General features: G+C 42.0%; 1 protein-coding gene across 1 annotated transcript; it reads right to left on the minus strand.

The window, feature by feature from the left end:
• Nucleotides 1–751: 751 nt before the first annotated feature.
• LOC132404260 (extracellular calcium-sensing receptor-like) lies at nucleotides 752–22231 on the minus strand. The gene is made up of 6 exons (XM_059988393.1): nucleotides 22128–22231; nucleotides 14359–14650; nucleotides 2882–3712; nucleotides 2560–2787; nucleotides 1745–1868; nucleotides 752–1656 (listed from the first exon to the last, which is right to left on the minus strand). The coding sequence occupies exons 2-6, from the start codon at nucleotides 14614–14616 to the stop codon at nucleotides 752–754; spliced, it is 2346 nt and encodes a 781-aa protein (XP_059844376.1). The 5' UTR covers nucleotides 14617–14650; nucleotides 22128–22231.
• Nucleotides 22232–24503: the final 2272 nt, after the last annotated feature.

The raw sequence follows: 24503 nt of genomic DNA on the forward strand, positions 1-24503 counted from the left end.
AATGGTAAGAATCTTGGGCATGCTTCATGAGAATAGATTGAGTGAACACGGCGTTTTCTCCTCGGAGTGGCGGAGGATGAGAGGTGACCTGCTAGAGGTTTATAAAATGATGAAAGGCATTGACCTTCTCGTTAGCCAGAGGCTTTTTGTCGCAGCGCTGAAATGGCTAACACGGGAGGGCACAGTTTTAAGGTGCTTCAAAGTAGGTACAAAGGAACTGTGAGGTGTAAGTTTTTTACACAGGGGGTAGAGAGTGCCTGGTGGAGGTGGATACAATAGGGTCTTTTAAGAGTCTCCTGGAGAGCTACATGGAACTTAGAAAAATAAAGGGCCATGAGTTACCTCAGATATTTCTAAGTGAGTACTTACTCGGCGTTGCGTTCTGGGCTGGAGGGTCTGTATTGTGCTGTAGGTCTTCTATGTTTCTGTGTTTCAAATATTTCCCAATTACAATCTTCTATGGCAGTAACTTCTATGCAGAAGACCAAAATAACTAAAACGGTAAACATTGCATCCGATTTTCGTTTATCAAAAAAATGTATCTCAGAGACACCAAATCCACATATTTTTGATCTTGCACTTGATCACTGCATTTTTTTTCTGTAGCATTTACACTTCATTCTGCATTATTGTTGGATTAACTTGTTCGACCTTGAGGTTTGATCAGTATTAACTGCAGACAAAACCTGTTTTTGACTCTAACGCGGTATCTACGACAAGAATGAACAAAAACAAATGCTGCATAATGTTTTCATGAAGACGCTTTCCCCATCAAATATTTTTTTGAATTTCTCTCTGGCTTCAGCAATATAATGTAACATTTAGGCGCAAAAATACAAAAAAGTAAGCTAAAAGTGGAAACCAAAATTGCAAACACTTCCACGGCCACAGTGAATTTTCCGGGAGAACTGACATAAGCTGGAATGAACGATATCCAAACTGCGCAGAAAACTAGCATGCTAAATGTAATGTATTTCGCCTCGTTGAAATTGTCTGGCAAATTTCGTGCCAAAAAGGCAACGGCAAAACAAACCATTGAGAGGCAGCCAATGTAACCCAGCACGCAGTAAAATGCTACTTCGGATCCCACGTCACATTCCAGAAGAATGATTTCGTTCGAATAGGCCATGTTTTTGACAGGAAGAGGTGGAGATTTGATGAGCCAGACGGCACATGTCAAGCACTGTATTAGTGTAAGAAGAAATACGGTGAGACGTTGTTGTAGTGGACCAAACCACTTGGCCACATTATTGCTGGGTAGTTTTGCCTGAAATGCCATCACCACAACAATAGTCTTGCCCAAAACACAGGAGACACAAAGAACAAAACTAACACCAAACATGGTGTGGCGTAACATGCAGGACCATGCCGAAGGCTCCCCAATGAATGCGATTGAACAGAGGAAGCAAAGGCTCAGCGCGAGGAGAAGAAGGAAGCTGAGCTCCGCATTATTGGCCTTCACGATCGGAGTGTCTTTGTGAAGCACGAAAATGACACCTATCATGGCAGTGAAGGAAGTTCCGATCAATGCCAGTGAGGTCAGAACAGTCCCCATTATATCGGCAAATGAGAGGAAGTCAAGCTGCTTCTGTATGCATTGGTCTTGGCCCTTATTAGACCAAGAATCGCTGGGGCACTTCATGCACTCTGTTGAATCTGAAAGGAAGAAAATGGAAGTTGACTTATTAAGCAGTCTGCAATGGCCCGCAAACACTTGAGCAATAAAGATATTACTTGTGCATACCTGTGGTGTTACTGATCGTCCCATCAGCGCACGAAATGCAATCAAAACAGCAAATAGGTTGGCCCTTGCGAGCTGCTTTTCTTGTTCCAGGCGAGCAGCTTGTGGAACAAACTGCACGTGGAACCTCGACACAAAGTACGGTAACATGTTAGCTTCTTAGACTTTTCAAAGAAATATCACTGCCTGGCGGTGGCGGGAGGTGTTGGGAGAGGTGGTGAGAAAAACTGCAGGATGTAGTGTTAAGCTGAGAGGCGAAGGATTTATAAAAGGACCTGCTGGGAACATCTTCATCCCGAGACTGGTTGGTAAGTGAAACAAGCTTCCGGAGGAAGTGGTTGAAGCAGGTGAAAAAAACAACATTGAAAAGGTACCTTTTCAGGTTATGAGGAGAAAATTAAAGGTGCGTAGGTCGAATACGCAAAATGGGACAATATTTGATGTTTCGCATCACAGACACATTGGTCTGAAGGACATCATTTGATTCTGACTGTCTCTCGGACTCTGAATTTGTCTACCTTGGCTTTTCTTACTTAAACGTTGGTATCCAGAGCAAATAGTAGCGAGTAACGCGACCTAAATTTTCCGCCATTAATTCATGGAAATCATAAACCGATACCGGTATCATTGTGAACGGTGAATGACTTTGGAGAGCTATATCTGATTATTTTTGAAATTGGTGACATAGATGGCTAGACCGATATATCGATAATAGAGAATGACTACGTGTTTGTGTGTGGTGTGTGTTTGTCGTGTGCTGTGTGCAATGAAACATCACAATTATTTGATAACACTACAACCACGTTTTCATACATTACCTCTCTGAGACCAGAAGTCCAAACTATCGATCCTTCATTTATTATGACTTGTTCAGCTGAAGGCACGGATCCATCATAATACCCAACTATCGAAACAACGGCATTCCCTTTGCTATTCACTTGCCAGTTCACAATATCGTACATAGCCACTGAGTCTCCGTTTTCGTCGAAATTTACCCTTCCCCCAACATTAGTTGTGAAATTTACCAATTGCATATAATGCAAAACCTAACAGAGGAAGACAGAAATGTCAACAAACAGTTTATATAAACTAAGAGTTTTAATTGGATATCTTTCGAAATACTTAATCAGTTTTATATACCTGCCAAGGCTGAAAATTTGAAATGTTTGCACAAGACTGATTGACAAACGGACCTTCACCACTTTTACACGAAAACATATTGTGAAGTGCATGAGCTATAGCATAAGTAGCCTCATAAACTTTGTTGGTCACCCTCAGCTGAGATGTGTCCGTATAAGTGTTCAACACAGTCTTTAGGCTCTCCGTTCCTGTACATTGATGAGATTGTGCGGTAGTCATTCTTCTCCCTTTGTCTATTCCTTTAAGTCTGCAGTCGAAAGTCTTTTCCCAAAATTCTTTGACTAAAAGATTGCCAGGATAGGTGGACGGATGAAGACGCGTTAAGAAGTCTTTGAATCCCGGGATATTCACATTACGTAACGCAAGCCCGATGGCCCCAGTAACGAATCTTTTGTTCTCCTCCGGAGATAGAAGCGAAGTTGCGATCCACGCCTCACTGCCCACCCACTGGATGCCAGAAATGTTCTGCCGAACAATTTCCTTCAATAAACTGGACATGTCTGCTTGAGTGAGAAAAGCCACCACGACTTTCGTGGACGCTGTGCGAATAACACGTGTAACATGAAGTAACCTTTCTTTCGGGTACCACCTGTGGAAAGATTCGGAGAAGGCAATGCAAATGCCAAGTTCCTGAACCGACTCAGTGAAGGCCTGCATCGCAAAGTTTCCGTAATCGTTGTCGCTTCTCACCGTTCCAATCCAAGTCCATCCAAATCGCTTGATAAGTTGCACCAATGCTTTGATCTGGAAGTAGTCGCTTGGGATCGTTCGAAAAAACGAAGGGAATTTTCGCCGGTTGCTGAGACAGGCACATGTGGAGAAATAGCTAACCTGGTTAGAAACCACATTGGAAACAGAGAGAAAAAAAAACAACAGCGAAATTAGTCTTGTCTCGGGGAAATTGACAATGCGAACGTCAATATCTACGAAGTACTTTAATTGGCGTATTCTTTATAGATAGGGTCATATATTTGTACAGTACCGACATAGGCCTTTCGGCCTCACTCTTCCATGATTAGCATGTTGTCCATTAAGTTCGTGCTATCTGGCTGAACTTGCCCATATCCATCTAAACCTTCTTTGACTGTGTTTTCTAATCGTTGTAACTGTACCTGGCTCAAACATTTCTTCCATAAGCAGCTTAAATCTGCTCGTTGCCCTCCGTGTGAAGAGCCTGTCACTCAGATTCCTATTAAATCTTTCTCTTCTCATCTTAAAATGATGTCCTGTAGTTCTTAATTTCTACAACTCTGGGAAAAAAAAGACGTTTTGAATTTCGTCCCATGTATGATGTCACGATTTTGTATCGAGGTGGAAGGATAGTCAAAGATCGGGCAAACAGACAAAGAATCCATGACAGTGTTTTGAATTAATGCCATACATTTTTATCTTAGTGCTACCAGCATTCTTGGTTTTGACTTAATTTTTTTATTTCAAAATGTGCAAATGCAGAATTCTCGTAATTTAACAGTTAGTCAGCATTCTGACCACTTTTCCGCAATAAAGAGCTACTGGTGTCCTCTAATAGAAATACAAACTTGTCTCCTGCCTCACTGACCTGGAGAGCTCTTTTAGCTGCAGTCAGAGCTTCAGAACTTTACGCTTTGGATCTTGGTAGAGCCAGCCATGTTAAATATATCAAAGGGTAGACAAAGGCACGACAACGAAAGCCCGGAACACCAACAAACCAACACCAAAATTGGTCAAGGGGAGACAGAGATGTAAGATCGAGATGCTGCCTGAACTCTCGTTGCGTAACTGGCGGGAACTAAGGAAGTAAAATAACGAGTGTATAATCTGAGTTCATTTTATGTTTTATTTGCGAATACTGCTTACTTGATGATGAGTTCCCGTGACGATGCTGCAGGTACGTTTTTCACTGCAAATCTGCATGCTTACGCATATAACAGTAAACCTGTCTCTGTGGAGAGATTTTTTTTTTTTACGGAGACCTGTCGAGTTGCTGTTGTCTATGCTCCTAGTTATGGAGCTCCTAGCTCCTAGTCACAACACAACACAGTAATATGAAAATGGTCGTCACTCCCTCAACAGTAAGAACTTCATTTTGAGTACTGTTGTTGGGGGCAACATACCTGGGGAAAGCAACAGCGACCGTGCCTCTCGCACTGAGTCTAGCACTATGGCTCCAAAGGGTAGGGAACTGAAGAGCATGGCAATCGGGGACTCTGTAGTCGGTAGGCCAGATAGACGATTCAGTGGGCGCGAGAAAGAAACAAGGACGGTAGTTTGCTTCCTAGGTGCCAGTGCCAGCGTCAGAGATGTTTCTAGACATGCCCATAATATCCTGAAGAGGGATAGTGAGCAGCCAGCAGGGGCGAGGTACTGAAAAAACAATATAGGGAGTTAGGTAGGAAGCTGAGAAGCATGACTTCAAATGCACTAATCTTGTGATTCCCACGCGACAATGGGGATAGGAGCACAAAGAGGCGGCACATAAACACATGGCTGAAGAATTGGAACACTGGGAAAACTTCTGAATAACTTGTACTTCTTCTGGTGCAGGTGGGACCTGTACAAAAGGGGTTGCACTTGAATTCGAGGGGTGCAAAATTTCTTGTGGGAGGGGTTTAAAATAATATGACACGGGGGATGTGAACCAGTATGATAGAACAGAGGATGAGCAAGCAGGTTTACAAGTAGATGATGGGTGGATCATGAATATAAGGAAGGACAAAGCAAGGACTGTGTAAAAAAGCAAACAGAGCAAAACGTTGAATTGTATTCACAGAAGCAAAATTAAAAAGGGCGAAGAATGCAAGACTGAAGGTACTGTTTTTAAATGCGTGTAGAATTCAGAATAAGGTGAACATACATGTGCAATTAGAGGTTGACATGACTGATGCGTTACAGAAAGAAGGCCATAGTTGGGAGCTTAACATCAAAGTATATACTTTATATTGAAGGGACAGGCAGGCGGTGTTGTGGCTCTGTTAGTAAGAGATGGAATTAGATCTTTAGAAAGAGATGTCATAGGGTCAGATAATGTTCAATCGTTATGGGTGGAGTTAAAATATTGCAATGGGATAAATATATAGGAATCAAATATAGACCTCCAAATAGTAGCCAAAGTTGAGATTGCAAAAGGAGCTGGAAAAGGCATATAATAAGGGTAATGACACAACTGTAATGGGGGACTTCAAATGCAAGGGCATTGGGAAAATTAGGTTGCTGTTGGATCGCAAGAGAGGGAATTTGTTGAATGCTTCTTAGAGCAGTTTGTGCTTCAGTCTACTCGGGTAAAGGCTATCTTAGACATTGTTTTGTAATAAAGCAGATTGTATCAGGGAGTTTAAGGTACAGGAAACATCAGAGGCCGAGTTCATAATATGATTGAATTAACTCTGTAATTTGAGAGGGAGAAGCATAAGTCACAGGTATCAGTATCGTAATGGAATAAACGGAAAGAGTACAGAGGAAATTTACAAGGATATTCCTTGATTAGAGATCGTGCCTTCCGAGAATAGGTTGAGTGAATATGGCCTTTTCTCCTTGAAGCGACGGAGAGAGAGGTGTATAAGATGAGAGGCATTGATTGTGTGGCGAGCCAGAGGTTTTTTTTCCCTCGTGCTAAAATGGCCGACACGATGGTGTATAGTTTTAAGGAGCTTGGAAGTAGGTATAGAGTGGATGTCAGAGGTAGGTTTTTCACTCAGAGAGTGGTGGATGCGTGGAATGCAATGACAGCGACGGTCGATGAGTCGGATATAATAGGGTTTTTCAAGAGACTCCTAGATCATAGAAAAATAGAGGGCTATGTGGTAGGGTAATCTTCGGCAATTTCTAGAGTAAGTCACGCTGTCGGCACAACATTCATTTTCTATGTTTTACGTTGAAGAAAAGGACATGAAAAGTAGCAAAAGTGAATGAAAAGATGCATGATTGGGAAGAGTGTAAAATCCAACAAAAGTCAACTAAAACTCAACGAAGGGTAAAGATGAAATGTGAGAGCAGACTGATTAATAATATTAATCAGGATACCAAAAAAATTTCTTCAGTTATTGAAAGAGTAAACGGGAGCCGGGAGTTGATATTGGACTACTGGAAAATAGAAAAACAGAAAACCTACAGCACAGTGCAAGCCCTTCGGCCCACAGTGCTGTGCCGAACATGTACCGACCTTAGCGATGACCTAGGGTTAACCATAGCACTCTATTTTTCTAAGGTCTATTTACCTGTCCTTGAGTTTCTTAAAAGTCCCTATTGTATCTGCCTCCACAACCGTCGCCGGCAGCTCAATTCCACGCACTCACCACTTTCTGTGTAAAAAAAAACTTATCCCTGTCATCTCCTCTTTCCATACTCCCAAGCTCCTTAAAACTGTGCCCTCTCATGTTCGCAATTTCAGCCCTGGGAGAAAGCCTCTGACTATCCCTATTCATACAATCAATGCTTCTCATTATCTTTTCCATCCCTATCAGGACACCTCTCATCCTCCGTAGTTCAAAGGCAAAAAAGACGAATTCACTCAGCCTATTCTCATATGGCATGCTCCCCAATCCAGGCAACATCGTTGGAAGTCTCCTCTGCACCCTTTCTATGGCTTCCACATCCTTCCTTTGTGAGGCGACCAGAAGGTGACAAAAACGATGCTGGTAAGATATCAATGGGGGTCAAAGAAATGCCAGATGAGCGTAATCGGCACTTTGCATATTTCCTCACTGTGGAACACATTAGTAATGTGTCAGTGAGTGTCAGGGAACAAGAGTGAGTGCTATTGCTATTGAAATGGAAAAAGTGCAATGCAACTCAAATATTTTAAGTTCGATATGTCATCTGGGCCTAATGGACAACATCCTAGTATCCCGAGACAGGTTGCTGAAGAGATAATAGATGCATTGGTCATGATGTTTAAAAAAATCCCTTGATTTTGGCATTGTCTCAGAGGACAGCAAGTTTTCAAATGTCACTCCATTCTTTAAAAATGGAGGAATGCAAAATAATGGACATTATGGGCCAGTCAGCTGAAACTCAGTGGTTGGGATGGTCTTGTAGTGTATTATAAAGGATGAGGTTTCTAGGTAGTTGCAGAGTTAATGATAGAACAAGTCAAAGTCCGTAAAGAGAAATCCTGCCAGACAAATCAGCAATGTTGCCATCTGTTTCAAGTGGAATAGAATATGAAAGCAAGGAGATGATATTGAACCTTTGTTAGACGTCAGTCAGGTCGCACTTGGAAGATTGTCAACAGCGCTGGGCCCCATCTCTCCGAAAGGATGATCTCTCATTGTAAAGAGATCACCGGAAATTTACAATGATGATTCCGGGAATGAGTGAGTAACTGTAGAAGAGAGTCTGGCAGCTTTGAGCCGCCTCTGAACACTCGTATTTAGACGAATGTGGGGGGGGGGGGTTTGGGGGTGAGGAAACTCTTTGAAAGGACTAGATAGGGTGGATGGGGAGACGATGCTGAGGGAATCCAGAACTAAAGGGTAGTGTCTGATAATTGAGAGCTACCCTTTAAGTGCAAAAAATTTAGAACATAACATAGAACATAGACATTTACAGAGATTTCAGGCCCTTCAGCCCACATTGTTGTGCCGACCATGTACCGTTCCCTAAGAGACAGCCTGGAATTTCCCTAGCGCATAGCCCTCTATTTTCTCAGCTCCATGTATCCATCCAAGAGGCTCTTAAAAGACTCCATTGTATCCGCATCCATCATCGCTTCCGGCAGTGCATTCCAAGCAAGCAGCATGCTCTATGTGAATCTTACACCTGACATCCCCTCGGTACTTATTTCCAAAACCTTAATACTGTGCCCCCTAGTGTTAGCCATTTAATCTCTGGGATCAAGCCTTTGGATTTCCACATGATGAATGTCCCTTATCATCTGATAAACTTTTATCAGGTCACCTCTCATCCTTTGTCTCCCCAAACCGAATATGCCAAGTACACTCAACCTATTCTCGTAAGGCCCGCCTTCAAATACAGGCAACATCCTTTAAAATCTACTCTACACTCTCTCTATCGTATCCTCATCCTTCCTGTTGTGAGGTGACCAGAACTGAACACAATACTCCAAGTGGAGTCTTACCGAGGTCTTATACAGCTGTGACATTACCTCAAGGCTGTTGATCTCCAACCCACGGCTGATGAATGCGAACATACCATACACCTTTTTAATAACACTGTCAACCTGCGGAGCAGCTCTGGGTGTCCTATTGACACGGTCCCAAGGTCTCTCAGATCCTCCGCATTGCCAAGAGTCTTACCAGTTATATAATATTCTGCTTCAAGTTGGACCTGTCAAAATGAACTACTTCACACTTACGTGATTTCAACTCCATCTTCTAAATCCCAGCCCAGTGATGCATCCTATCGATGTCCCGCAGTAACCTCTCAGAACACTCCAGACTATCCACAGCAATCCCGACCTTTAGGTCACCAGCAAACCTACTAAGTTACCTTTCGACTTCTTCATCCAGGCCATTTATAAAAATTACAAAGAGGTGGAGTCCCAGAACAGAACCCTGCGGAACATAACTGGTCACTGTCCTCCATGTAGAATACGAAACATCTACAACCACCCTTTGCCTTTTGTGGCAAATCAAATCTGGATCCACAAAACAAGGTCTCCTTGAATCCCATGCCTCCTTACTTTCAGAAGGAGCCTGGCATGGGGAACCTTATCAGATGCCTTACTGAAATCCATATATACTACATCCATTGCTCTACCTTCATCAATGTGTCTTGATACTTATTTCAACAATACAATTTATCTCGTAAGGCACGGCCTGCCCTTGACAAAGCCAGGCTGACTATACCGAATCAGATAATGTCACTTCAACAGCTCATAAATCCTCCCTCTCAGCATTTTCTGCAACAACAACCTTATTGAATTTTTCCAAGAAGTTGCGAGGAATGTTGACGAGGATAAGACAGTGGATGTAGTCTATACGGACTTCAGCAATGCCTTTGACAATGTTCCACATGGAATGTTAGTTAAGAGGGTTCAGTAGGTAGGTATTAATGCTGGAGTAATAAAATGGATTTAACAGTGGCTAGATGGGAGATGCCAGAGAGAAGTGGTGGATAATTGTTTATCGGATGGAGGCCGGTGACTAGCGGGTTGCCTCTGGGATCTGTTTTGAGCCCAATGTTGTTTGTAATATACATAAGTGATCTGAATGATGGGGTGGTAAATTGGATTAGTAAGTATGCCGATGATACTAAGGTAGGAGGTGTTGTGGATAATGAGGTGGGTTTTCAAAGCATGCAGGGAGATTTATGCCCGTTAGAAGAATGTGCTGAAAGTTGGCAGATGGAGTTTAATGCTGAGAAGTGTGAGGTTCTACATTTTGGCAGGAATAATCCAAATAGAACATCCAGGGTAAATGGTAGGGCATTGAGGAATGCAGTGGAACAGAGAGATCTAGGAATAACAGTGCATAGTTCCCTGAAGGTGGAGTCTCATGTAGATAGGGTGGTGAAGAAGGCTTTTGGAATGCTGGCCTTTATAAATCAGAACATTGAGTACAGAAGTTGGGATGTAATGTTAAAATTGTACAAGGCATTGGTAAGGCCAAATTTGGAATATTGTGTACAGTTCTGGTCACCGAATTATGGGAAAGATATCAATAAATTAGAGAGAGTGCAGATACGATTTACTAGGATGTTACCTGGGTTTCAGCGCTTAAGTTACAGAGAAAGGTTGAACAAGTTAGGTCTCTATTCATTGGAGCGGAGAAGGTTGAGGGGGGATTTGATCGAGGTATTTAAAATTTTGAGAGGGATAGATAGAGTTGACGTGAATAGGCTGCTTCCATTGAGAGTAGGGGAGATTCAAACGAGAGGACATGATTTGAGAGTTAGGGGGCAAAAGTTTAAGGGAAACATGAGGGGGTATTTCTTTACTCAGAGAGTGATAGCTGTGTGGAATGAGCTTCCTGTAGAAGTAGTAGAGGCCAGTTCAGTTGTGTCATTTAAGGTAAAATTGGATAGATATATGGACAGGAAAGGAGTGGAGGGATATGGGCTGAGTGCGGGTAGGTGGGACTAGGTGAGAGTTAGAGTTCGGCACGGACTAGGAGGGCAGAGATGGCCTGTTTCCGTGTTGTGATTGTTATATGGTTATATGGTTATACCACTGAAATCGAACTCAGTGGTGTATATAATTTCCTGTGTTATCTCTATTTCCTTTCTTGAAGAAGGGAGCAACATTTGAAACCTCCAATCCTCCGATACTTCTCCTGTCCCTATTGATGACAGGAGGAGTATCACAATAGGCTCAGCAATCTCCTTCCTCGATTTCCACAGTAGACTGGGAGTGTATCTAATCTGGTCCCGGTGACATATCTAACTCAACGCTTTTCAAATGCTCGAGCACATCCTCTTTCTTAATGTCTGTATGCTCAAGCGTTTCAGTCCGCTATAATTTTTAAGGACTTTTTAACCTGGTGAAGATGAAGCAAAGTGGTCATTAAGTCCCTCTGCTACTTCCTTCGACTCCATGCACACGTTTCCATTATCGCACCTGATTGATCCTATTTTCACACGGCTCATCCTCTCGCTCTTCATATACCTGTGGAATGCCTTGGGATTTTCCTTAATCCATCTCACCAAAGCCTTCTCATGGCCTATTCTGTCTAACAATACCATTCTTAAACTCCTTACAAGCAATCTTGTGATTTTCTAGAGGTCTAACAATAGCTCGTTTCGTGAACCTGGCGTAAACCTTTTCTTTTCTTCTTAACTAGATTTTCTGCATACTTTGTACACCATGGTTCTTGAACTCTACCATCCTTTCCCTGCTGCAATAAAACATATCTAGGCAGAACTCCATGAAAATGTACCCTGAATATTTACTACATTTCTGCCGGGCATTTCTCTGAGATTATCTGTTCCCAATTTATGCTCCAAACTTTCTGCCTAATAACATCAAATATCCCCCTACCCCAGTTAAATGTTTTCCCAAATCGTCTGCAGCTATTTCTCTCCAGCGTTACGGTGAAGGAGATAGAGTTCTTGTCAGTACTTCCAAAATGCTCTCCCACAGAGACATCTGACAACTGACAAGATTAATTTCCCGAAACCAGATCAAGTACTGCATCTCCTCTCGTTGGCTTATCTATATATTGTGTCATGAAACTATCCTGAACACGCACACCAACTCCATATTATCTGAACCCCTTGCTCTAAGGAGATGTTAATGAATATTCGGAAAGTTAAGATTTCCTATAATAACCCTATTAGTATTGGACCTTTACATAATCTGCCTTCCCATCTGCTCCTCGATACCCCTGTACGATTGGGGAGTGGGGGCCGAAAGTCTATAAAATAACAGCCTCTCCTCTAGTTATTCTCCCTTTCCTGTTTCTGACTTCCACCCACACTGACTCAGCAGATAATCCCTCCATTACCGCCATTTCTGTAACAGTGACCCCCCTCTCCCAGCCAGGGTATTGGTCCGCCTCGGATTTAATCGCACGCGTCCTTTTTTTAACAGATCATACCTCTCACAGAGGAGGTCCCAATAATCCAAAAAATCTGAATCCCTGTTCCCTGCTCTAACCCTGCAGCCCCGTATTCATCCACCACCTCATTCTGTTCCTATACTCACTGTCGCGTGGCACAGGTAGCAATCCCGAGATTACTGCCTTTGAGGTCCTGCTTCTCAGCTTCCTTCATAACTCCCTGAATTCTGCTTTCAGTACCTCCACCCTTTTTCTACTTGTGTTGTTGGTACCAATATGTACCACGACCTCTGGCTGCTCATCCTCCTATTTCAGGATATTGTCAACCCCCTCAGAAACATCATCAACTTTGGAACCTGGTAGGCAAACTACCATCCTCGTTTCTTTCTCGGGTCCACAGAATCGGCTAACTGTCCCTTCACTATATGGTCCCTAATTACCGCTGAACTCCTCTTCCATTCCCTACCCTTCCAAGCCACGGGGCCACGTTCAGGGTCACTGCTGCTTCCCTCAGAGAGGTCGTTCCCCCAACAGAACACAAAATCGAGGACTTACTGTTAAAGGAGACAACCATAGGGGTGCTCTCCAGGACCTGACGTCCCCCCAACCTTGTCAGAGGTAAGTATGAATTTCCTAGCCAGAGAGCAGCGAATATATTGAAAATTCTGCTGTATACTGCAGTGGAGGCCAAGGTCCCGCGTATACATATAAAGCAGTTGATCCTTTTCTGATCGGTCAATGTGTCAATGGCATGTCGTAAAGAGGGATATGGGATCAAGTATGATGCAATGCCGGAGCAGACTTGATGTGCTGAATAGACTAATTGTGCTCCTATGTCTTATGGTATTATGGTATTATAATGTTATGGCTGTTCAGCCACGACCCATCGGCACACACCTCTGACCCATAAACTCTCTGCACATCGCCCGGGTCAATAAAGATGTAAGAAATCCGTTTAAGATCGCCCCATCTCTTTAGTTTCCATGAAAAAATATCCAGGGCGAACTCAAACAGGACGAAATTTTTCTTTTGCTTTTCTTTTGCTCTTACTGTATGTGTAGAACTCCTTCGCCTTGCTTGACAGAGTAATTTCTTTTTGTCCACTTGATTTCCGTTTTAAGTATTATCTTGCATTTATTATACTCTCCAGGCACCTCTTTGATTCATTGCTGCCATTACCTGCTCTTTATGTCCTTCTTCTTAACCTAGCCCTCAACTCAAAGCGAAACTAAGCTTCGCAAAACTTTTATCCTTTCTGTTTACTCTAACAAGGACGAACAAGCGCTGTGCTCTAAAACAAAACAACTAAACTAAAGGCATAATGATTACTAGTTGGAAAGTGTCCAACTACACTCACTTCTTTTATCTGTCATTACCGGTTTCCTTATAAGAGATCTAGGAACAAACTGGCCCTAGTTGGGATCTCAGTTATGTGATCTTTCCAGAATACTTTTGTCAGACTTTATCTTATCTTGTCTTGTACGGTGGATGTTTCTGTGAAAAAAGCTTCACATGGACTAGTTGTTACTAGTGTCTTCTGCAATACTCCTTTTGAACTGTCCACCGAAGGGGCAGACTAGGAAAGTCCACAGCCCATTTCTCTCCCCAAGACTTCCTGACCCACTGACTTCCTTCAAAATCTTGCTCCTTTCACCAGTTAGTGCTGTTGCCATCAATGCTAATCTCCGGTTCTCAGTGTGTGAAATTTTGCAAGATCTTCCAGTCGCTGGTGTGTTTCCCCGGGTACCCTACTTTCCCCTCTAAAGTACTCCGCAGTAGATAAGGGGAAGTGGGATGAAAGAGGAGCTGACGGGAAGTGGAAGTCAAATAGATTGCGGGAATGCGGGTCGAGACGGAATGGGGATGACGCGACTGGGTTGAAGAAATCCACGGGGCATTATAGACGAAATTGCAAGCAAGAAAAAAAACAGTAGCACCATGTGTTATATGCAGGGATGCTGTTTTACCTCAGTACATCAACTATGACTATTTGAAAAGAACTAACCATAAAAATAAGGCCCAGGCATCAAAGGAAAACCTTACCATAGGGACTTTGAAAGGACCGACTGACGCCGCCACCGCCAGCGACTGCGAAGATGCTGATTCTGCCACGATGGCGGGGACCAGTGAACGCGGGGAACAAGAGTCCTCTGGCAAAGCTGGATCCTGTCCATTAATAATTTCGAAAGCCGCTTTAACTGACAAGCGAGGCACATTGCATGAATCATAAATCCTGTAGCCTAGTGTAATGTTTGGAAGCAGGTCGGGACTCCTGTTTATCTCTTCAATCGCAAATATCATCGCCTGCAGGTGGCGGAACACTTGGAACTGCAAGCTGCAACAGGGAGATGTTTCGTAAATTGCTATATCTGTAGATTGTTTTATTATTGTGTAATGTACCGAGGTAATGTGATAAACTTTGTTTCACATACCATCCATACAGGTGACTACATGAAAGTCCATTAAATTAGAGCAAGGGAAAGCAATAATAGAATGCACAGAATAAAGTGTTATTCATGGAGTCAGTGCAGTAAAAGTGGATAACAAGGTACAACATCACAAAGATGCAGGTTGTGAAGTTAAGTGTTCGTATCGCCATTTTATTCCAACAGAATGTATGCCGTCCTTCCGCCTGGTGGTACAGCACATATAAATCGTCTGTCCTATGGGATGGAGAAGAGAAAATATCTGGAGAGTTCTTGACAACGGTACCCGAATGTTCTCTGAATCCTACAGACCAAACTATATTCATTATTTTTTGAAAGGGAAAGCGTTAATATTTCCTGTCAAAGATCCTTCTTTGGTTTTTAGTAAAATAGAAGCACGTTAGATGTAATTTAGCAGTTTTCAGAATTTTCTGTCTGTTATTTCTATTTCCAGGATTGTTCGATAGTCATAATTTCTTTTGTGAAAATGTAGGTACTTTTATACACTTTTCCACAATGTTCATAAAAAATTCTGGTCTGGAGCAAACGTTGAGTTGCTGGAATAATTAGTCACAATATCTGTGGAACGAAATAGACAATAAGCACAGGAAGTCGAACACTTTCAGCTTGTGTGAACTGCTGCCATTATAGTAGTGGTGTTTCTGACAACTTATATTAGGTAATAATGTTTTCTTCAATTAAGAAGGATTAAACCATATTTTGCAAATCTAAATTCATATATAGTAAATATTAACATAATTTTAAATATGTTTTCTGAAACTTGTATTAATTCTGTTTTGTTTTCAGACAACAGCAACGAGCGATTCAGCAGAGAATTCGTTGGTTGTCACCTAAAGAGAAAATGTTTCAAACTACTGTCAAAAACCTGTCAATTCTGCTGATCGGGAGGTGAAACATTTTATATGGACTCTGGCATCAATGCAGCAAATGCATAAATGTCTGGTGTAATTCATTTGTCAGCATAAAATGATTTCTCAGTATAAGGTCGTAAGTTCGAATTTATTTTCATTGGTGATAGATAATTGTCATTTTTTTTGTAACATACACAGACTGAGTGTGTTATGAAGGATGAAGAGCTCTGATGGGCAGAAAGGTGCAGACTTGCCCATGTTCCCCCCTTCCCGCCGGGAGAATCACAAACCGTTACTGTTGCTATGCTGCTAATGAGAGAGGGATGAAACAAAAACATGCCAGACCATCTGCTACTGATAAGAGATGGGAGAGAGACTTGTTGATTCACAGTATTATGACTTCTGAGAGACTTATGGCTTCTGAGAGGGTTTTTTATCTTATACCATTCTGTTCATTAAAATTCCTCAGTGGACAGCCGGAGGGGGCTGGTTTGATGGACACAGCCATTCAAAATTGATTACATACTGAGACCCCGTGAGTAGCAATAAAAGTGAGGTCCGGAGACACCCTTCAAACACACCAGGAGTCACACTATTGAGCACTGATTGAGTGTTGGAACCCACGGGAAGGTGTGGGGCATCGGAGACCGACCAAAGAAATCGGTCAGTTTAACTGACAGTGTTATAGTAGGGCCGGTGGGGGCTTGTGTGTGTGTCCACTCATGCCAAAGTGACGAGTCCAACACAGAAGAACGGTCTAGCTGAAGGACAGAGGGGTAATACCTGAATGGCCACAACAAAACGACGGATCAAGAACTTAAAGGAAGGTTTGCCTGCCTGTAGCTGTTACTGCTCACTCGCTCTCTCTCTCTCTCTCCAACGATTACAACACAAGAACCAATATCTATCTCAGCACGTGTGAAATGAACTGAACTTTATACTTTTCTATGACAATTCATTATCCCCTAGACATCAATACAGGTTGTTTATTATTGCTTATTATCATTCCCGCACTCTTAGATTTATTATTGCTAACGAGTATTATCTATATATTTGCATAATTGATATTGATTTGTGTATTTTACTAATAAACACTTTTGAATATAGTACCACCAGACTGTAGCGGATTCTTCTATCTTTGCTGGTTAGACACCCAGTTATGGGGTACGTAAGAAATTGGGGCCTCGACTTTTAGGATTTGATTACCAAATTGGGGGGCCAGCGAATCGGGCTATGTGTCCATTATCTGATCTAGTTGCATGGGTAAACAGACGGGACACCAGCAGAGATGGAAATAGACAAAGTTATAGGAAAGCCGACTTTGAAGGCGCTAGGGGGTGCCAAAAAGGCGGACTTGGTGGATGTTGCGAAACGATTAGATCTCTCAGAGGTCAAGTCGTCAATGAAGAAGTGGGAGATAGAGAGGGCCATAGCCCAGCTTTATGTATCCAAGGCTGCGTTCACGTCTGAGGCATTGGACCTGTTCCCTGAGAGGAAACCAGTTGATGCGGCGGCTCAGTTACAGTTGGAAAAATTACGGCTGCATTATGAGATCCAGCTAAAGGAGTTAGAGGCGAAAAGGGAACAGGAAAGAGCTGAGTTGGAGGCACGGAAGGAAAAAGAAAGGGCTGAGATGGAGGCACGGAGGGAGAAGGAGAAAGCTGAAAGGGAGACGGAGGAAAGGGAGAAGGAGAAACAGAGGAAGCATGCGCTAGAACTGGACAAGTTAAAGGTACAACAGGGAAGAGACCGGGCGGTAGGCTCAAGTGAGGGGTTCGGGATTGGTCGGAAGATCCAGTCGGTACCTCCATTTGAGGAGACGGATGTCGATAAGTTCTTCCTCCTTTTTGTGAAAGTGGTTGTGAACCAGAACTGGCCTAAGGAGAAATGGGCAGTTCTGTGAAACAGCGTACTTAGGGGGAACGCTCAGCAAGTGTATTCGGCATTGTCCATGGAGGTGTCCAGAAATTATGAGGAAGTAAAATGGGCTGTATTGAGGAGTTACAAGTTGGTGCCAGAGGCATACCGGCAGAAGTTCTGGAATCTGAAGAAGCCCTGGAAACACACGTATTTAGAGTTTGCCCGTGAGATGGAGATGTGTTATGAGCGTTGGTGCACCTCAAAAAGGGTTGTTGGAGATTATGATAAACTGATAAATGTAGATGGAGCAATTTAAAAGTTGTATCCCTGAAAATATGAAGACGTACTTGGATGAGAAGGAGACTGAGACTCTGTCTACTACTGCCAAATTAACCGACAAGTTCGCCCTAACCCACAAGGCAAAGTCTTCCTCAAATAAGAGTTACCAGAAAGACCGTAGGGACGGTAGAGAGAGCACGCTCGTTAAGGTAGAGAATAAGCCGGGAGCTAGTGGTAAAGGTAAGGAAGAGGAAAAACAGGCTGGCAGGAAGTTTCCTAGCTTCACGTGTTATAATTGTGGAAAAGCCGGTCTTCTTCCATCTAAGTGCTTTACTCCGAAGAAGGAGACAGGAAAAGGGAAAACAGCGATCCGTACAGGTTGCATTGAGTCGTTCAGCAGATCGATGAGGGAGGCAAAGGTAGATAGAGTACGAAAGGGGCATGAGAAATTTATATCGGAAGGGACGGTGTCTGTGAAAGAAAGAGAAACCCCAGTTCCAGTGAGGATCTGGAGAGATACTGGGGCTGACCAGTCATTTATCCTAAGTAAGGTTCTAGGGTTCTGTCCTGAAACTGGAAAGATGGTATTAAGAGGCATAGGAAAAGGGACAGAAGCTGTACCTTTGCACAGGATCATTTTAAAATGTGACCTGGTATCTGGACCAGTCGAAATAGGGGTGCGGTCAGAATTACTGTGGTCGTCCTTCTTGGTAACGATTTAGCAGGTGGTGACGTGTGTTCAGCAGTGAAACTGACAAGCAAGCCTGTGAGTGCTGAGGACCCGCCCATAGATTCTAAGATCTATCCCGCATGCCCCATCACTCGCTGCATGTCGAGAAAGGCGGCTAGTAAAGCAGACAGTTTAAATGAGCCCAATGTTGATTTAGCTGAGACGTTTTAACCGACCCTGTACCAAGAGGTTTTAGGGGATGGTAAAGCGGAGAATAGGGAGGTGAAAGAGAGTAAAGGAGAGGCAGATGTCCTGTTTGCTTGTGATCAGGTTGTTGAAGTACCTGTGGAGTCACAGGGTACTGAACCTAGTACTGAAACTCAGGAAAAGTCTGAGGAATCTGATTTAGTTGGAAAGGAATGCAGTCCTTTTGGGTCAGATGGGCTTGGTTTAGTGAAGAAAGGGTTAACCTTGGTACCAGTGGAAAGTGAGAATTCTCAGTTGTTTGTGTTAGAAGGTGTGTTAAAAGTTAGTGAGGAGATGAAAGCTGGTGATGTGAATATTATTGAAGGAGAAGAGAAAGGTGTTGTTGCTAAATTGAATAAAGAAAATTTAAAGACTGAATTGGTTTTAGAAGGTTGACAAAAGGGAAGACAGCGTTAATTGAACAATGGCTTGTTAACAACGTGCCTGTGAATCAATTACAGTTTGTTTTGGAATTTAAAGGTAAACAACTCGCTGATGTTATTCAAGGAGGTGATTTGGAGAGACAGAACCAAAAGTTTTGTTTTGACAAAGAGGGATCACTTGCAGATGTTAAACTGAAAATGATTAGAATGAAAGATCCTGAAGATAAAATTAATGACTTGCTTAAAATTAACGAATTGTGTGGAAGTTCAACAAATTGGCTTAGTTTGGAAAACATTGGTGATAAGATAACTCCTGTGAAAGGAGTCTGTAAAGGCCTATTCCACACTGGTGAGCAAGCTAACCACGTGAGAGTTAAGTGGAAAAGGGACAAAGGTTGAAAAAATGCTACTTTAAATAACAGGATCTGGTTTTGAGGGAATTTGACAAAGCATGTGAAAGATAAAAACACCATGGAAAATTGACTGTTTGAATGTTAAGTTGAAACAATAAAATAGAGATTAGTATTTGCATAAACTTCTGTAATGTACCACAGAATAATCATATACGTATTGATTCACACTTTGTAATAGACACCTAAGCTAAGATCACAACTTTTGATATTTTTGGCTAATATGAAAAATAAAAATAGGAGGGTTCTAAGTTGGAGTCTGATGTTACAGGAATTTGATATTAAAATACAACATATTAAAGGGAGTGACAATGTAATTGCTGACTGTTTATCTAGATGCTGTTAAATGTATATCTGTATTATCTTTGTAGTTAAGAACACTTCTGTATTTTGTTAGATTCTGTAATTCTGTAAGATGCTGTATTTGTTAATTTTCACCTTGGTGAAAATTCCCAGAAGGATGGGGGTGTTATGAAGGATGAACAGCTCTGATGGGCAGAAGGGTGCAGAGTTGCCCATGTTCCCCCCTGCCCCGGGGAAAATCACAAACTGTTACTGTTGCTATGCTGCTAATGAGAGAGAGATGAAACAAAGACATGCCAGAACATCTGCTACTGATAAGAGAGGGGAGAGATGTGTTGATCCACCGTATTATGACTTCTGAGAGGGTTATTTATCTTATACCATTCAGTTCATTAAAGCTCCTCAGTGGACAGCTGGAGTGGGCTGGGTTGATGGACTGAACCATTCAAAATTGATTGACAACTCAGACCCCGTGAGTAGGGATAAAAGTGAGGTCTGGAGAGACACCATTCAGACACACCGGGAGGAACACTATTGAGCACTGATTGACTGTTGGAACCCACGGGAAATTGTGGGGCATCAGAGACCGAACAAAGAGATCAGTCAGTTTAAATCACAGAGTTATATCAGGGCCGGTGGAGGCTTATGTGTGTCTCCACTCATGCCAGAATGACAAGTCCATCACAGAAGAACGGTCTAGCTGAAGGACAGAGGGGTCATACCTGAATGGTCACAACGAAACGACGGATCAAGAACGTAAAGGAAGGTTTGCCTGCCTGTAGCTGTTACTGCTCGCTCGCTCTCTCTCTCTCTCTCTCTCTCTCTCTCTCTCTCTCTCTCTCTCTCTCTCTCTCTCTCTCTCTCCAACGATTACAACACAACAACCAATATCTACCTCAGCACGTATGAACTAAACTGAACTGAACTTTATACTTTTCTATGACAATCGATTATCCCCTAGACATCGATAGAGCTTGTTTATTATTGCTTATTATTATTCCCACATTTTTAGATTTATTTTTGCTAACGTGTATTATCTATATATTTGCATTATTGATATTTATTTGTGTATTTTACTAATAAACACTTTTGAATATAGTACCACCAGACTCCAACGAGATTCTTCTATCTTTGATGGTTAGACACCCAGTTACGGGGTACATAACAAGTGACATGTCTGTCGTCGACACTGATCATGCAGATGAAATCATTGCACAGTGTATTGAAGTCAAACAAGGTAAAACCAGAAGCAGACTAAAGTAAACCAGATACAGTCTGCGTCAGTGCAGATGAACAATAATGTGCTAGTTGATAACGATGTACGTTATGAGCTAAAGTGTCCATCATCATATTATGGAGCCATTTAATAATGTTATAATACGTGGATAAGAATTGTCTTTGATCTAGTTGTTGAGGCGTTTGTATCTTTTGCGTGAAGGGAGAGTGGGGAACTGGTGTATCTGGGAGTGGCTCTTCGATTGTTCTGGTTGCTCTACTCGGGGCGAATGAAGCTAGAAAAAGTCAACATGAGGTAGGGTGGTTTCCGTGATGAGTTGAATTGTATGCATAATTCTCTCAATTTTCTTTTGCGTTAACGTGAAGAACAGTTGCCATATAAAATGAATATTCACACAGATTGGATATTTACTGCCGTGCGTCAATAAAGTTAAACCTGTTTTCCGATCAGAAGAGTGTATGTGTTTTTTTGTGTAATGCATATTATGAACTTTTTTCACTGATAGTATCAGATACGTTAGCTGAGAATGTACGTCACCAATTACGTGATTTCTGAAAATATTCTTACAATTTCAAAGAGAACATTGTTTGTAGAATAGCTTTCGACACACTATTTCTGATGTGTATAATTTAGAAATGAAAAGAAAATACACTGCAAAGAAGCCGTTTCTTTCCTTCTTTTTATAATCACAATAAACACATTTAATGCCAAGCGTATACGTGTTGTTGAAATCTAATGGAGAATACAGTCCAGAAAATCGTGCTGTCTCTAAGATAACCGATTCATGCTCGTATTAATGCCACTGTGTGATTAAATTTTGGATTAAAATTTCGAGAGATGTCCCTGAGCTACCAATAAGTACACAGGTAGAAACTGAACTGGATTCGATCTCACACAAAATTACACCACCCACCATCCCCGTGCCCGTCTGCAGTTAAGTGACTCAATGAAAATCCAGAAAATGATGGGAAATAATATGTAGAAAAGACAACATCTGTGGAAAGAGAAACATCTGTTAAGGTTTCCAATCGGCTACTCTTCAGTAGAAGATCGAAAGAGAGAAAATCAAATTCGTTTTAAGTTTTAGCGAAAATGATAAACCCAATACTTCGCTCATTAAACTGACCTTTCACATGTCACAGCTCTCGGTTTGGTTTCAAATGAAAGTTCCGATTTCTCTGTACGGGAGTGCAGACCAATAATACCGCCGATGTCGATGTCACCTTCCTTTGATAAACTAGTCATATCAAACATATCTCTGCGTTTACATATCAGGCTACCAGTTGACACTGCAACAGGTAATAATAACATCCAGATCACCACAAAGCACATACTTCCTTTCGTTCTGACTCTTGCTGACAAAGCAGCAGGCAGATATATATTGGAGTCCATGCTTGAGCAAGCAATGTTGCTTCTCCTAATTAAATAAATGATGTTCCAAGCAGAGTAAATTGGCGAAGCGTGAATCCAGAGTTGTTGCCCTGTTTGGAAAAAATAATAACTAATTCGGTAGAGCTCATTAATGGGTTTCATAGCGATTATAGCATCTCCATCTTCCGTTTTACTTCTCCTGCCTAGCCGATGGTATTACTTCATGTTGACAACCCATGATCAGTGTTGAAAGGAGGGAATCCATAGTTGAATTTATTGGGTTGAGTTGTTCTCCGAACTTGGCAGCTTACTTGCAAATGTTTCTTCACCATACAAGGAGAGGAATGACTGCAATTAATTTGCCAAGATCAACCACCTGAGCTGCACATTTCCCAATTATTTCCTTTATCGAATCTGTTAAGGCCGCAGAACAATATTGCCTAGTATAACCTCTCTTCTACACCACAAAAAAGCTGAATATCATGTCAATGCAGAAAACTATTTCGTGAATTCACTTTAATTATATATTTCCTGCTGGATTAAATAGCAAAATTATGGGCACTATTTATGTGTTTCCGATAGTTTTAACATACTGTGCATTGCAGTAATGAAAGACTGACCAGATATAGCCCTTTATTTATTCCAACTAGCATCTCTGTCGCTGTTCCCAGTCTTCCCATTCCCCATAGATCACCCTGCCTTACATGAACCTATCTTCCTCTTACTTCTTCTTCACCTGCATCCACTTATCACCTCCCAGCTTTTGCCACCATTCTCAGTTTTCCCTTCGCATCTGTAGTCTGTCGAAGTAATAGAGGACGGACGATATGCATGTCAGCCCTAGTAGCTGCTTGAACTGATCGAATTTTGCCTTTAAAATCCGGACAGGAACGGGGATGCAAGCAAATGGAGTTTTACCTGAAATTGAGAGAACACGGAATACCTGGGTTCGATAGAAGAATTTCATATAACCTGTTTGTTGTAGGGAAAATAACCAGCCGACTCAACTCCTCTTTGACATAATTCGAAAGTGAGAGTCATAATCTTCACTAACATGTCGATTCCCACCCCAGGTACTCACGACCACCTTCCCTTTCCCCAATCTGGCAGAACATATAAAAGACCGGATACGTACAACCCGTCTCAATAATGAGAGATTTCAAAGGTTTCCCAAATCGACAAGATGAATTTTCCTTGTCATAGCCACTACACCTTGATGTCTGTTTGCATAGCACCTTTTCTGTAACTGAAACAATTTATCCTGACTATTCTTATTGCTTTTCCATTGTATTACGTGGATGTACTAAAGCGATTAAACGATCTGTATGAATGGCAGGTAAAGTCAAGCTTTCTACTATACCACGGTACACGTGACAAGAATAACTCATATTACTAATTTGAAATACTATGCACACCACGTCCAATTAAGTGAATTCTAGCTTCCACGCTGACACACAAACGAGTGCAGACAAACAAACGTAACAGACAAATTCCTCACTGATATGGGCACTGTAATCTTTGAGATACTCTGGGCAATAACGGAATTTTGTATTGCTATTGTTCTGTTGATTGGAAAGAACAGCCGTCTAGACATCAGCGAATTCGAATAAATCAAGGCCAGTGGAAGAAGACAAACCAATTGTCTTTGTTCCTGCCATGCGGTCTGACGAATGGGACCTGCCGTAACGTTAAGCTGCTCTGCTTCCTCCACTTTGTGAACTGGTTTTGTTCGGCTGAATCAACGTTTTAAAGTAGAGGCGATAATTTTCCAGGAAATATGCTGGACCAAAGACCATTTCCCAATGAGATGATATTTGTGAGTTGCTTTTTGGCGTGATTTAGCATTCAAGTTTCTCAATAGCGTGGTCTGCCCTGAAGGGTTCGAGCTGGTTACTAGTTTGGTAACACTTTTAGAGCAAAGACCCATAAATAACCAATCATTAATGCAGGAGAGGGCAGTGAATGGATGCTTGATTGGACAACTGTTAATAAGAAGGTGTTAGAGTTCAATCAATCGACCCACAGTCGATAGCACTGAATACAATATCTGAACTGGTAAGGAATGGATACACAGGCTTCGAATGCAAGGTAGCGCCAACTATCCAGAGATCAGCAATCGCGTATGTGGAGA

The sequence above is a fragment of the Hypanus sabinus genome, chromosome 2 (assembly GCF_030144855.1).
Source record: "Hypanus sabinus isolate sHypSab1 chromosome 2, sHypSab1.hap1, whole genome shotgun sequence".
In the NCBI taxonomy this organism is placed as follows: domain Eukaryota; kingdom Metazoa; phylum Chordata; class Chondrichthyes; order Myliobatiformes; family Dasyatidae; genus Hypanus; species Hypanus sabinus.

Excerpts from the sequence above, each read along its gene's own strand:
- LOC132404260 (XM_059988393.1), bottom strand. The coding sequence starts at position 14,616 with ATGATATTTGCGATTGAAGAGATAAACAGGAGTCCCGACCTGCTTCCA. Across the intron at positions 3,713-14,358 it reads GTCCTTTCAAAGTCCCTATG|GTTAGCTATTTCTCCACATG; the intron begins GTAAGGTTTTCC and ends GTTTCTAACCAG. Across the intron at positions 1,657-1,744 it reads GACGATCAGTAACACCACAG|ATTCAACAGAGTGCATGAAG; the intron begins GTATGCACAAGT and ends TCTTCCTTTCAG.